Source organism: Fulmarus glacialis, unplaced genomic scaffold, assembly GCF_000690835.1.
Source record: "Fulmarus glacialis isolate BGI_N327 unplaced genomic scaffold, ASM69083v1 scaffold2195, whole genome shotgun sequence".
NCBI classification, from domain to species: domain Eukaryota; kingdom Metazoa; phylum Chordata; class Aves; order Procellariiformes; family Procellariidae; genus Fulmarus; species Fulmarus glacialis.
Window position 1 is genome coordinate 35626 of NW_009214739.1, and position 16262 is coordinate 51887.

Below are 16262 nucleotides of genomic sequence, written 5' to 3' on the forward strand. Positions count from 1 at the left end.
CTTCCAGCTTATATTTAAACCATGTTAAACTTTCCAGTTTCAAGATTAGATATGCCTAAGCAAGATCGAAATAACTTTTTATTGTATTGCTGCTTGTGAGTGGATTTATCTGGAAGACTGAAAGAAAGAGAAGACTTTAAACTTATTTACCTAAGGACTTACATTACAAAAACAAACAAACAGACAAAACCCCAAAGAAACAAAAAAAAACACTACCAAAAAAAAAGGCATTTTGTTGAAATTCAACCTGCTGCTATACAGGCTGTGATCTAACATGTCAAAATCATCAGTCCTGTCAGACAGTAAAGACAGCATTAGTTTTTCTGGGATGTTTGCAGTGTTTCAGAAATTTCAAGTAAGGTTAAAATCACGTGGAAGACACCAAATATTCCCACTGAGAAACTTCTGCTTAATTGTGTGGAGGAAGGTTCTTGACAGTCAATGTAGACGATGCCCCAAAAGAAAAAGCACACTGAACTGGCTGACAGCAAAATGTTTTGAATTGATGGCATTTCACTCAAATTGGAAGTGCACAGCTGAAAGGTTTGTTTCCATGTACAGCAGTCTTAAAATATTTGGATGTAAGTTACCAATGTGCGATTTAAGACCCATATTATACTTCATCTCTAGCAGAAACAGTCATCCAGTCATGAATGACATTTTACAGTGCAAGGCTCTCTCTTTGCTATTCCTACAACACTTTTTTAATCTCTATTTTTAATAAACCCACAATCAGTTAAAAATAACCTCCCACATTTAGTATATAATGTGTTTATTAATGAGACCATACTTGGAATTTTATTGCTTCAGCTCTTCCTTCACTTACTATTTTGGGGAAGATGTATCACACAACAGATGGACAGAGTGACAGATACTGTATTTTATTTATTAAGTTTGAAAATAATGTGAACCAAATTACTGTAAAAATAGAAACGAGATACCAGGATGAAATTGCCTTTGATAATCCTAAGGATCCTATATCAGTCATTTAGGATACACAATTAAGAGTTCTACTTTGACGCTACGGATAGAATACTATGGGTATTATTTGGTGGGGAAAAGCCAAGTACTATAGATTTTAAGATGGAGAGCTTCAAGGAGTACACTTGGAGTAAGCTTGGAATACATGTTCTCATCCCAGGTGGCTTTGCACGAGCCTTCCTCACTCAGCTCCTCCTCAGACAAACCATCACTTCCCCTCAGCCCAGCATCAGATTCACGTGTAGGAGGCAAGTCAACAAAAGTAGCATGTTGCTTGTGGGGCAAAGGTGGGGAGGGGGCACAGAGGGTGTCTTGGAGGGATGAAATACAGCTGCCTCAGATGGAAAGAGAGAACTTCAAGGAGAAATTCAGAAACAAATGTCAATTTTGTTCATTTAGTCCAGCTGTCCAGAAACAAAGCTTGCCTTCCTGTCTTCTCTTACCATTTCTGATCAATACTGTTTTGGACTCCTCTCTAAAACTGCACCTATGCAGGAAAAAATTGATCATTTATAAGCAGATTTAGTTACTTTCTCTGACTGCAAATCTCAGGGAAAACTCTATACTGTTATCAATGGAATTAACATATCATGGTGTATGTTTAGTTCTTAGATTTGAAAATGAAGCCATAAACTTCCATAAGCATTGTTACTTGCACTCCTGAAGAAACAGTTATGTTATGGGATGATTAATGATTAAGTGAGATATAAATGGTGTAAAGATTAAAAAAAAAAAAATAATAATAGTGACTCCAAGAGTCCAGTTTAAGGTGCATCAGAGAGGACGTGCAGTAGGAATGTAACATTAACCTTCCAGAAAATCATGCACCTTATCATGTTTCAGGTTGGATACTCAGCATCTGAAATATTTTTGCCTACACTAATTGCCATTAAACAGAAAAACTTTGTAGTAATACACTCACGCTATTATGAGAAATACTATGAAAAATATTAGTTAACATTCCTAATTTTGGAAATTCTTGATATCTCTTCAATAAAGTAGATCACCGACTTAAAGTTTGAAAAAGGATGCCTAATGAGGCAGTATTTTATTAACCTCAGAAGCAGCTTAGGCGGACAACTTAACAAGGTAATATGCATCAGGAACTGAACACTTCACCACACTTCTCATTCCCTTATCACACAGAAAAGCGACATTTTCAAGGCAATCAACAACTCATCTACAACCACCCTTTTTTTCTCCAGTACCGTCTGTCAAGCCTACCCATACATTCCTATACTTGACACAAAACCGACAGCACATGTATGGGAAAATCGGCAGATATTCAAGCCTTTATTTCTGGCAACTGATACAATTAGTTTTATGCCAACAGGAAACGGTGGAATTTTTTCCTAGAGGGCCTTCCCAGTTCTTCCAGGTATACTTTTCCTTCTCAGGAAGATTATCCTAAAACAAACATTTTTTTTTCCCCCAGATTAAAAAGCAGTTTTGTGCTTGTATCTGACAGGTGAATGCCAGCTTCTCATGCCTGTGGCTTTTTGCTTTAATTTGGCATTCTGCATTCAAGAGGCCATGATCACCCAGCCGTTTTGCTGCTGACACCATCTCTGTGGCACAGCTGAGCCTGTCTGTCAGTGCCACCTATTTGGAAGACACACGCTCTGAGCTGATGGTGTATGAGCCACTCGTAGGGTTCCTCCCACACTTCAACTTCGACGTACAACAGAAGCACTGCGGAGGAAAGGCCACTCCCAAGCAATGGAAAAATGTGTCTTTGTACACGTCACAGTTTTACATTTCTCTTTTATTTAACTGATGGTTTAAACAATGACAGGAAAAATTGTTAAGGCAACTTACCTCCATTAATGGCAACTTCCCCCAGGCAGTTATTTGGCACTTTAGGAGCACAGCGTTTGTGACAGTTGAACCTACAGTCTGATAAGAAAAAAAGGGATACAGTAAAATTATTTCTCTCTTTCTGTGACACAATTATATTTTTTCCTGCTATCCAGCCTACAAATTTCAATCCCTACCATTTCACTGATACAAAGTTAACATCGCCAGAGAGCATTCATTAGCCTGGCTGCATGCCACCTGCCAGTGGAAGGGGCAGGATGAAGATGCTAGAAGTGTGTTTCCCCGAGGGGAAAGGAAAGCATTACCTAGGGCAGCTGGGTGGAGGCACTAGCTGCAGCCGAAGCGCGTGCTCAACTCATCTAGGGGAGCGATAGGGAGACTCGAGTGCTTGGCTGCAAAACCAGAGCTGCTTTCCCAGTGAAAGAAGCAGATCAGGTTGCAGCATCCACTGCAGCTTAAGAGATTGACTACATATCAAATACTGACAACTGAAAATCGAAACAGCAGAATGCTAGCCAACAGCTATAAGCAAAAAAAATATTTGTTCTATACACCTCAAAGCAACTTCTAGACAGCTTTCAGTGGAGGGTTCCTTCAATACCTTCCTTATTTTCCAGATATTTTTATTTCACTCTACCTTTACTTTTTTCATATGTGTAAGTAGCATGTTATTAGATGTCATCTTCACTGTCTCCTTTTGGCTTATGAACACATTTTACTTAAAACTAAGAGCTGTAACTTATTCACATGCCTGGAAAAGCAGAGTCAGGAAGGAAGAAATATACTAAGGTTGTCTATATCCTTGTAATTATTTAACTTCAAATTGATCCAAAAACCAACTGAGGTACAGGAGTGCCAAACCGTAGGTAAACTTTTTTTTTTTAAAAACCAGCTTAATATTTGCTTATGTCACTGGGATTCAAAATGAACTGAAACAGGTGATGCCTTCATAGAGATTTTGCTTTAGTTAAATCACATTAGAATCACGTCTTAAGTTAAATGAACGCAACTTTGAATTTTTGCAGGGTATTAGTTCAAAGAAGCAATACAAAGTATACCAATTAATTCTATAATAATTATTGTTTATTTTAATAGAAGGAAGGCGATTTTAAGGATCTGTTAGCCAACGTTATCTAACACCATAGCATGCACGATGCTTTGTTTTTATGGGGACTCTAGTTGGCTAAGGTGATCTAGGCTACAATCCAAGAGGCTTGATTCACTTCGGCACCTACTAAGGCACGACACCATGACACTTGAAAGCACATTAGTCACATTGAAAAAATGTGGTTTTAAATTCTCCTATAAGCTCATCTTATTTTATTTCCATTACAAGTCCCCCAAAACCCTGAGCTGCTGGGACTCAGGCACATGCTTCAATTCAAGCATAAGACTTGTAGATTGAAAACAACGAAGATAAGAATACAGTCCTTTGTGTTAACTATTCTATTCTGCTGTAACTGCCTGTGAGCAAACGCTCACCTAGTGCCAAATACAAGATAATTTACACCTCAATGAAAAAGACGGGAGCTACTGCAGATACACCGCAGGGTAAGAATGAACAGCCATGCAGCCAGCTCCTGCAAAACAGCAATTACTGTAATTTTGACTCCAGCTTAATCTAATGTAATTGCACATGTGCCGACGCCTAGACAGTTTAGTCAGGAAATCATGAGTAAGGCTACATAGTAACTACTCAAATGCTAATTTACTAATTTTATTATGCCTAGCTTTTATGTTCCTAAAGGGCGTTTACTTACCTTTGCACTGCAAACCCTGTCTAAAAAGCCCTTTGAGAAGCTTTTTGCAGTACTGGCAAACTGTTGGCCGTGTGTAAGAGTGGATGACAAAAGTGTGAGGCACTTTAACCTTGGACAATAAGATCTTGTCTAGCTGAATAGGTCGTCCAATGTAGGACTGTGAATTTGACCTCTTCTCTCGCCCAGTGAATGATTCTGATGGTGTCTTTTGCTGTGAAATACATAAAAAGAACATTTGAAATAATCATGATATATTCGTTTTTCAAAGAATATCATATTCACCTATTCACTCACCTCAAGAACAGTAAGTCATATGTCAAAAAAACTAACGTAAGTGCTTTTAAACACTAATAGAACATGCAACATACCCCTCTCAGACTGCTTTTGAAAAATTTCTGTGGTATCAAACAATACCTTTGCCAACACTACTATCATACATTTCACATGAAAACCTGACAGGTTTTTATTTAAAGATTTTTTTTTAAAATCAAAATTAAAATATCCACTAAAAATTTCTCAGACAAGCATTTTGTGTTCCGATAAAAACACAAGCCATTTTTACCTCTCTTATTTTCTGTTTTATATCAAAGGTAACTTTGAAAGACTGTATTTTTCATATAAACATTAAGAAAATTATTACCTTATTCTATGTGCATGCAGGTTTTTGATAGAAAACAGATTAGTATTTTCTATCCCCTTTATTTATAATTTTTGCTGTCGCTAACCTTACCACATTTAGATTATGCACAATAGATCACAACAGGTATTTAAATGCCTATATATAAATATGTATGAAGTGATACACACAGTCTAAGGTATGGAATCAAAAGAATTCCTGAAAGAAATGAGTTACCTTATTTTCTCTACTAAATTAATTTAGATGTAAATATGGTAATTACCCCAGAAAACAATTGACCCAGAAAACTGCCTTCTCCTAAGAACTGCCCTTGAGAAACAACCAAACTACACCCACAGTTAACATGGAAAGGAGGAAAAAGAAAAGTGACAAGGTGCAGCTTGATCATTTAAAACTCAGCATCTTCTTACCATCATCTGCAAATAATCTGATAACTGAAGGCTAGAAAGCAAGTCAGTCCCAGTGAGCCTGCACTGTTCAAAAAGTTGTAGTAGCTGAAACTTCAGATTGGCCTAACTTGAAAAACTGTTTTGTTTCAAACTAATAATGTTACAGGAAATTCTTTGCCTGAGAAGGCCGATTGATTATTATTTCCTGGTCACCAAAATATAAAAATACATTTCTGTATACTTCTGTCTGAGAATCTTGGAGTAAAGAGGAATTCGAAAGTCATTTTGATGGCAGAAGAACCTACGGAGTTCCAGCTTTGCCTTCACAGTGTATTTGCCATGGGAAAAAAAAGTTTCTTCCTTCCAAAGTTCAGATACGTTTCTTACTGTGAAGATCAATTCTTTTAGTTATATTGTAGAACTATCTATCTTTCCAAAGAAGCATACGTGATAGATTTGCTGAACACTAGAGCTACCCTGCTAACTGACAACAATGTCAACATCACACGCTTATCATTGTATAAGTGCAGTCCTGTCAAATCAAGGAAAAATATGCAAAATACATTCTATGAGCCAGGTACGTATGGTCACCATAAACAAACTAGATTGAAATAAGTATAAGAAAGCATCTGTCTTTTCTTTATTACAAGTAATAGTGGAAGAAGTATGAGTACATACTTCGATATTAGGTGTTTACTTCCTGAGTTTTAGATCTTCATGCTCTGTAAAGCACTTATGCATATGAAAAAAAACCCCAAACTATCTCAGTTTACAATTAAATTTATTTAATATTTGTTAGTTAGCAATATTTTTTGCCTAATATTTCTAAGACAGATAGCATTAAGTCTTATGAAGTCAAATGAACAGGACTTTGAAAGGGAGGGCAGAAGCCCAGCACAAGCCCAGCAGGAAGGAAGAATGAGCCCACATATACAGCACAAACTGCATTGCTCAGCTTGTGCAATGACCTGCAAATGACGGCCCTCAGTACTTGTGGACAGGACAAAGCTCACAAGAGGAGTCAGAAATAGTGATGCGGTCCTCTCAACCTTGTGTGTAGAACAGGAACAGTTTTGGCCCAGACTGACGCTACTTCAGCCTTAGTGCAGTGCCTTACAAGTTATATCCTCAACCCTATGCTATGGTAGATACCTAGCTCTGAATTTGCTCTTCAGTGCTCACAACAAGAACAGTTATACATGTGACATACTACATTTTAATATAAGTATTTTATTTGAATAAAGTAATTCTTTAATGGTTTGCCTTAATTCTAATCACCACCTGGAAGGCATTAGTCACAACATTTTGCTGTCTTTGTCTTGAATATGGACATTTGGTGGACTTTTCACCTGTAGCGACACTATTCTCTTAAAATGTACCTTAACTGAAAAGGAGTAAGAATTTCTAAGAGGAAAGAGTTCTATTGTTTGCTTTCATTATGTCACTGCAACAAACTAATATTTCAGTTTACTCTTCTTACTACTGGAGTTATTTCTTGACAATCTTACTCTTGCCTGAAGTACAAGTGATCCAAATATCTCCTAACGTTATGATCTCTTTTAGAACCTTCTCTAATATAATCTAAACTAAACCTACTTCCTATTATCATTCTTTGCCTTCATTTTCCAAATTATTGCCAAATCAAAAATTATTTTGGCAACTGAATACCGTTAAAAGCTTTTTAAAAGTCCAAATTACTTATATGTAGTCAACCTCATGCTCAAAGGATTTTAGAAAGCTGGTTTGGCCCAGTTTTTCTCACCAAATGCCTTGCAGGTTTTAGAAACTTCAGTAGTGTTGCTGAAATGTACCGAGACTAATCTTAGGCACTTATATGATTAATAGAGAGAGACAGGCTTCCCTACAGCTTTGGCTCTGACCACTGAGATGTGCTGCCTAGATGATGTCTGATCAAATCTCAGGCGTGGTACAGTACGAGTGTGGGACAAATTATTTGCTATATTTTTTGCTTTTTCAGTTTGATGGCAAGTTTTTCAGTTTTAATGTGCTAGTATATGCTTCTGGATGGTTCTGAGAAAACGTCAGGTTGGACAAAAAGTGAATTCTAGATGCTCTACACTGAGTCAATCCTTTCTGAAAGATAGCTCTGCAACAGTCGCTCATCGTACCATCAGCTTTGATCAAATACCGAGTTACCATTGATAAAGCTTTTGTCCTGTTGTTTATTAAACCTCTTTCTTGAAATTTGTATCGGTCAATGCACAGTTATAATTTTTGAAGGATTTAATTCAAGTCTCCCTTCACATGGCTGCCGAGTAATATTAGAGAATAGGCAAATAACTACACTTTTGCTAGTAATTTAGAAGTGTTCTCTACAGTTCAAGCGGTAATGGATACTAAACAAAAGATAAAACATTGGAAGACCTACTGCAGGATGTCAGTCTTCAAGACTGGTCCCTACTTTAGTTTTTTAACATGGTTTTAATATTCAAACTGCTGCTTATATTTCTGTTAAAAATAATATACTGAGAATGTATAACAAGCTCAATAACAAATGAACACAACAATTTCACCACCTTCACCTAAAACAAGTTAAACTAAATAGGTAGGCCTAAACTCACTCTAACAAATTCTCTGTAGGCAATATCTGTCAGCTTTTTCTGTTTACAGTCCAAAAGTATTTCAGCTTTTCTTTGCCATTCTGCAAGCACTGGGCTGCTACGCAATAGCAGCATAGCACACCATGTAACACACCAGCAATTCTTAATTTAGTGTCTCCAGGTCAAGTAAGAGGAAAAGCTGAGTTTCACCTTCTCCCATATTAGAAAAGACATCGGCAGTCATGGCACCAGAGAGTCTGGTCTCTCTCCTGCATGCCCAGGCCTGACGGACTCACACTCCTTCCCTCTTCCAGCCGGAGGCAATGCGACCCTCGGCTCCTGCTCAGAAGTAGCAAGGGAAGGGAAGCTGGTGACAGAGAACTCACAGCAGCAGCAGCCAGAGCACCACTCCACACACCTCTGAGGACTGACTGATTAGGAGTACCTCCTCCCTCTTGTCAATCATGAGCTTCTCCTCCCAATACCTTCCAAAACTCCTGTCAATATCCCTCAACTTTAACTTCCAGCACTCCCAGCATCAGACAGATGCCACAATTTAAAGCCCCTGAAAGAAAAGGAAACCAGGAACTATCCTATTTTCACTGCAAAAGCAAGAATCTCTTCCACAAAGCACCTTCTTCTTCAGCCAGTGTGCCTGGTTTGTTAGAAAGATAAATTAATTTTTCCTGGTAGTCAGCCAGACTACTGACTCAGCAAATCTGGAAACTTCCCAGGAAATGATTGCTTAACTGGATTACACCATGGAAACTAACAGCCTGCGCGGCTCCAAACACTAAACAGTCCTTTAGAACAATCATCCCAGCAAGGTAATCTATACTTTAACAGCTCAGAATATGATTTTCCAAGTGACAACAAACACGAAGAAACATGTGCAGATATTTAACTGTACGGATGTCCAACCAAGCCAGTGACACTGATCACATCCAGAGACTTCATTTCAATTATGCCTTAAACTATGAAAATATCTAATGGAAGCCGGTGTTTGCTTACTCTTTTATTTTGAAAAAATTTTTTTTTTAATTCCAAGAAGGGAGAGGGGCCAAGCTTTTCCCCAACATGGGGCATTCTGCATGACTCTTACTAGCTGATGCCTTGTCCCTCCTTCTTGTTCAATTTCTTTGAATTTTTGGAATATACTGAAGCTACTCATGGTTTATCTGGTGAGCATTGTTGAAAGCTATTCAAGAACACAAGTTTGTCTACAGTAGCCAGAAGCACAAAGTCATTGTGCAGAACCCTGTCATTGCAGGAAGGGGACAGTCCTCCATACAACTGCTGCCCCAAAGGTAAAATCCCTCAGCAGGAGATCCCTCCACCTGTGTTTTTACCTTGTCCAAAACCATTGCAAAATACAGTTAAGAAACTGAAAAAAATACTGATTCCCTGCCAATGGATTCAGCTGTTCTCATCACCTGGGTGAGTCTGACCGTCTTCTAACACCACTTTTATCCCTCCCAGGGAGAGAAATCAAAGAAACTTTAGGGAGATGCTGAAGGCACTAATGGGAAGCAATAAAAGCTGACTGCCTGGATGCAGAGTTGGCCTCTTGGGAACAAAGATGAGGAACAGCCCTGCAATCCAGCTGCACAGGCTAGCCTAAAACATGAAACAGAGGGCTGTTTGCCTGACTTCTTTTAAAAGGTTTCAATAATCCCACTAAAAATGTCCGAGGCATTCTGACAAAACTTTCCTGAAGAGCTTCATGTTCTAGAAGAGCCAGAAAAGAAATACTTCAATTTTGACATTTGATCATCTTATTTTAAATCATGCTTGCGGAAACACATTCAAGTCGGTAAACTCCACTCAGAAGAGAACAGGCTACACATCCTATACTCTCCTAAACATATAATTTGTCAACATTGTTCACAGAGAAGTGTTAACCTTTTGCAGGCTCAATATTTAAAAAGTATTGTGACATTATTCCTGTACTTTACACTGAGACATTAAATCAAAAACAACAAGGTATTCCTACATTTTTGAAATGTTTGCCTTAACAAAAGAAGCAAACTATCATGAACTAGTTTTATTTATTTACTTTGACAACTGAGAAAAGTGATGTATATTTAAAAAAAACAAACAGCAGTAACTGTCCACATGAAGTTTCATTTTCAGTGTTGAAGCACACATACTTGTTGAAACATGCATTTCCTTCCTATATTGAAGGCAAAGGATAAAGCCTTAATATGTTCATATACAATTTCTTCACAGGAAGCTACTGTCAAATGAGGTGCTAGATATCTGTGTAACCACAGGAACTACTATGTTTTTAATGCAATGCAAATGTTGACTTTCTTTTACAAATTAAACTATGTGACTGTAATTAAGTGAATTCAAGGAAACAAATCGTCAGTTAAATACACTGAAATAACACACTTGGAATGCAATCAACTGTGTTGTCTTTCGAGGCTTCTTGCACTCTTCTCTTTAAGTCAAGTGTATAATTTAATCCTACAAGCACCACAGTTAGACAGCTATGGTCTGAAAAACACTTGAGTGTTACACGTGTAAACACATCGAAGAACTGAGTTCAGTACAAGCTGTTAATATTAAACTATCCACAGATGTAAATTATTATGTACCCCGTTCCTCCACTTAGCCATCAATACCAGCAACCAGTGGTTTGAATGCTCTGCCTGTAACCTGCCTTATTTTGTAAAGTAACAAGAGAAGATTACTGGGTTTCAGCAGTCGTTGTGTGACTACACTAACTTCCCAGAGTCAGGGATTTCCCAAAACAAAAGCCCTTTGCTGACAAAGGATTTGCTAGTGACAGCAGGCAAAGTAGGGCTTATATAGCACAAAACTTTTGTCCTGCATCTTACAGACGCAAGTTCGTTCAAAAATATTAGGCTTAGTTTGATCATTTATGTGCTTCATAATTTAAAGTATAATAATTTTAAGTAAATTATTTTCACGTAAATCTCTTGCACTACTAGAATGTCCACATCATAAGCCAGACTAAGCAGCTCAGTTGTGTCTACTGCATGGAACTAATAAGAAAGAAAGAAAAAAAAAGGGCACATACCATGATACAAAGGTGGCAGAGCCAAGTTAGAATTCAAGACAAAACCCTTCAGGGAATCTTTGTACAATTCTAGTTCACACTATCACATATGAATATTGCCTTTTTTTTTTTCCCACTTCAATGTCTATGTAAAATTGTGTCCCATCTGACACTGTCTCCATGCCATCCTTACCAAATCAGCAGGGGATAACCAGCAGGCATTTGGGCTTAACCACAGCCACCGGTTTGGAAAAAGTTTTGGCATTGGACAGAGAAGGTCTAGAGAAAGCAGCTTGGTGAGGCTTGTCTAAAGAGAGGAATTTTGGGGGCAGTAGAAGGGAAAGCACCACTGAACATGTTTGGCCAGGCAAGTGGAGATAAAAGGTTGTGCTGATTGCCTCTATTCCTCAAAATACAAATCACACTTTGGGATCTTGTACCATTTCAGAAGACCCAGCACTAACATGAATGATGTTTCAGAGGTGCTATAGGAAAGTAAAACGTGTGCTGCAGAGTTTGCCGCTTTTTTGTATTTTCAATATGTGCAAACCCTTGTCTTAGTACTTAGAAACTACAAGAACTTAGCTCTGAGTGTATGTTTGCTCAGACGTACCATACACTCCTAAAGAATTCCTACTGTCACAGTCGCAGATCGTCTACAAGTCCTCAATTTAAGCCATGATGACTTATATGAAGGATCATAAGCCAATAAGGACAACTATTATTATTGTATGTCTTTCCTAAAAACAAAATAGGGGATTTAAGAACAAGTGGCAATTACCTGAACCTCTCTCCTTGTCCAAGCTGAAAAATCAAATACCCATAAAACCTCTCCAAGGGATCACAAACAAGTTGCACTCAAAAACATCAGCAGACATGGCACATATGAAATTTCAGAACATGTACGTCTTAAGCTGTTTACCATTTTCTCTTCTACCTATCTTCCTAGATATTTGGAAAATATTAGGTGCAAAACTGATGCAATATTTAACACTTTCCTAAATACACTTCTTTTAACTTAAAATAATTGGCTTGATCATCTTTTAGATCTCATCTAGCTGTGATGAACTTCTGAAACAATCATATTTGGGCAAATTAGGCCAGAAAAGCTCTACTACTCTAATGTAGTCTGAATTAGTCACGAGAAATTCAGTCCTACAGTATTTTTAGTGCATGGCAGCTAGTACAGGGACTACTATTATTTTATGGCACAGCAGTGTATGAGGTAAGCCATTCCAAATTTACTTTCTGTATCCTACAATGTTTTAATTCAGGATTCAGTTGGACTTTGAATGCAATGCTTTACGAAAGAAGGGAACTACATTTTTAATAGTTTTTGTTGAGTTGTTTTTTTACTTTTAATATGTTTTAATATTTTAAATAATTGTACAAAAGCAAGAAGACTAAAAAATGATACTTGAAAGATTGTGGAATTAACTTAAAATCCTATTTAAATATTTAACTTTCAGTGTCAGATTCACTGAGTTCTTGATTCTCAGTTCTGTTCAGTGCATGATCCTAGATTCACCTGGCACTAAATCAATGTTTATACTTAGGATTGGTTTAGTTCACAGCCTATATATTACACTTTTATTATTTTTACATAACATCTAGATTTTGGACCTCAAAAGATTTCCAGGAGCACTCCCGGAAATAGCTTAGGGTTTTTTATTAAACAAACAAGCACACTGAAAATAAGTTTCTATAAGACAGAGAGAAATGTGCAGTGTACATCACCACAGCATGGCAGGATAACTTGGGGGTGACAAGAATAGAAGATAACTATGAACGGTATTAATTCAGAGTTAAATTGAGTGTCTTTCTTCAAGAGGAAATATTAATTTTGCCTCCGAGGATCTTCGGTCTGATGAACTCTACTCTAGCCATTAGAAGATGACTCCTACTAATTACAACTGGCTTAAGGCATGAAGCTGCTCTCAGCTGCAACGCCCTAGCTCTTCTTTAACCCTTCCCTCAAGGGCTCCTTTTTTCCAGTCCAGTGAGTTGGGGAGGCATATGAGGCTCTATAGGGACTGGAACTGGGAAAAGGAGATGTGTTTTCTGTCTGAGTGTGGAGAAGGAAGGCTTTGTAGAGCGGGAATTTTTGAGTCATGGGAAACAAGGACTCCTTATTTCAGTGGAGTAAGAGAAAAGAGCAGCTGTATTAAGAGCTGGGTACAAGGGAAAGAAGAGAAAATAGCCATCTACAACTCAAGACAATTCCCTCCCAGTGACTCTACTGTCCTAATTCTGCAAAATCACTCTTTATATATAGCTGAGAAGCCTCAAGCCAACTCTGCTTATAACAAATCTACAGAGGCAGGCAACATCTGGTGCTTTGTATTCTGAGAGTGATATGTAAATAGTCTTTTTAAACTAAAATGAAGTAAATTATTTAGTAAAAAATAACTCCTGATTGTCCCTCAAAAAGCAAAGATAATATGTAAGCAACTCTGTAATATTCTGCCAAAGGTCTTGGGAGTCAGGGGAGGTCCCTGCCAACTGCAAGCTAGCCAATGTTATTCCAATCTACAAAAAAGGTGTGAGGGAAGACCCAGGGAACTACAGACCTGTTAGTCTAACCTCAATTCCTGGAAAAATTATGGAAAAGATTATACTGTGTACTACTGAAAGGCATTTAAAGAATAATGCAATCATCAGGCACAGTCAACATTGGTTCACAAAAGGAAAGTCCTATTTAACTGATTTGATACCTTTCTATGATAAGGTCACCCATCTAGTGGATGAAGGAAGGTGGTGGATGCAGTTTTTCTGGATTTTACTAAGGCTTTTGATACTGTCCCTCACAGCATCCTTCTGGACATGTTGTCCAGGTGTGGGATGAGCAGGTTTACGGTGCACTGGCTGAAGAACTGGCTGATCGGCAGGGCTCAAAGGGTTGTAGGGAATGGGGCTACATCTGGCTGGTGACCAGTCACCGGTGGTGTTCCTCAGGGTTCAATTCTAGGGCTAGCCCTGTTCAACATATTTATCAACGATCTGGATGTAGGACTTGAATGCACCATTAGCAAGTTTGCTGATGATACGAAACTGGGAGGTGCTGTTGACTCTCTTGAGGGACAAGATGCCTTGCAGAGGGATCTAGATAGTTTGGAGCATTGGGCTATGATTAACAGCATGAAATTCAACAAGTTGAAATACCAGACTCTGCACCTAGGACAGAGTAATGCCACGCACAAGTATAAATTGGGAGAGGAGTGGCTGAAGAGCAGCCCTGCAGAAAGGGATCTTGGGGTGCTGGTTGACAGCAGGCTCAACAGGAGTCAGCAGTATGCCCTGGCAGCCAAGAGGGCAACCCGCATCCTGGGGTGCATCAAACAGAGCATAACCAGCCAGTCAAAAGGGGTGATTATCCCGCTGTATTCAGTGTTGGTGCAGCCTCACCTTGAGTACTGTGTGCAGTTCTGGGCCCCACAATTTAAGAAGGATGTGAAGGTCCTTGAATGCGTCCAGAGAAGGGCAACAAAGCTGGTGAAAGGGCTGGAAGGCATGTCCTATGAGAAGCGGCTAAGGACTTTGCGCTTATCTAGTTTGGAGAAAAGGAGGCTGAGGGGCAACCTCATTGCTCTCTACAGCTTCCTGAGGAGGGGAAGTGGAGAGGGAGGTGCTGGTCTCTTCTCCCTGGGATCCAGTGATAGGATGCGTGGGAATGGTTCAAAGCTGTGCCAGGGGAGGTTTAGACTCGACATTAGGAAGCATTAGGAAGCACCTTCCTAGAGAGGTGGTTGATGCCTCAAGCCTGTCAGTGTTTAAGAGGCATTTGGACAATGCCCTTAATAACATGCTTTAAATTGGTCAGCCGTGAATTGGTCAGGCAGTTGGACTAGATGATTGTTGTAGGTCTCTTCCAACTGAAATAGTCTATTCTATTCTATTCTGTTCCACTTATCTGTGCCCCGTAAGACACAGCATTCCTATTCCTATCTAGGCTTTTTCTGAGAAATCACTGCCAATGTGTCTAAAAAATTACCTTAACACATCAACATTCATCACATCTAGAAGAATAAAACTTACCAAAATAATGGAAACATATATAAAAATAAATAGAAATAAAATGCTGTTATGTCGCATAAATGTATTTTAAATTAAAAACATAGATGGTTAACATACTTTTTCTTTTTACAAAAGAAACACAATTTTGTTTTTCCTTCAAATACCTTTATCTTTTTTCATTACTACTTTTAATTACTGTTAATTTAGGGTAGTCCATCACCATCTGGATTGATGAATTTACCATTTTTCAGATAGTACATACTTAGAATAAAATTATCTTGGATATTACAAAAATCTTATTCTATATATGCTTGTTGGTATTGTTTTATGGGTATTCTGTGGAGTCATACTTCTGGGGCACATTATGATACTTAGGCATACTACAATACGAATATATGTGTTTTAGGAAGAAATGAAGTTATTTCTTTCAAACAGATAGATGTTTGGCCATGATAATCTTCATTTCAGCATAACAAAATATTCCCCAGATTAACTATGTAGTACTTCTAAAAAGGAAAAAAAAGAAAATTTGCAAAGCCTGCTCTTCTCTGGCTGCATCTCAAATACATGCTGCAAGGGAAAGATGCCTTTAAACATGAAACAAACTTCTTTGGAAAATCCATATTGAAAGCCAAAGAGGACAACCTTTGACATGAAGTACCCGTTAGAAAAAATAAAATTGTTTTCTCACTAAGATAGACTTGACACTTTTGTTATATATAGCTGTTACTTAGTTGTACACTGTTGATGTTTATTTCCACAGAAATACAGAATCCTGACTGTTTTTTTTTTTAATGCAACCATATTCTGAAACAAAATTACTATACTGCATTATGGTATCAGAAATGTATTGCTGGTGAGCACTTCAAGATCAGGTTTGTTCAGCTTAAAATAAAATGTTTATTTTCTACATTACTCCAGCAAATTCCCAATGTTCTGAAAGTGAAGTTAAAATTTTCCTCCCATGTGTTACTACCAGTAAAAGAGGGCTACAGTCCAACCAATGATCTCTATTATACCTAAGAAATGAAAATGCCACTTTTATATCAAAATATCTTAATGTTAGCTAATTTCACT

The 16262-nt window shown here is 38.0% G+C and overlaps 1 protein-coding gene across 2 annotated transcripts in view; it reads right to left on the reverse strand.

The window, feature by feature from the left end:
* PRKD1 (protein kinase D1) overlaps positions 1–16262 on the reverse strand; it is a 73016-nt gene that overhangs the window by 27095 nt on the left and 29659 nt on the right. For both annotated transcript variants that reach the window (XM_009578658.1, XM_009578657.1), the window contains 2 exons: positions 4560–4770; positions 2800–2877 (listed from right to left, as the gene is read on the reverse strand). In XM_009578658.1, the coding sequence (XP_009576953.1) occupies positions 2800–2877; positions 4560–4770 (289 nt within the window). The remainder of the gene's footprint in view (positions 1–2799; positions 2878–4559; positions 4771–16262) is intronic.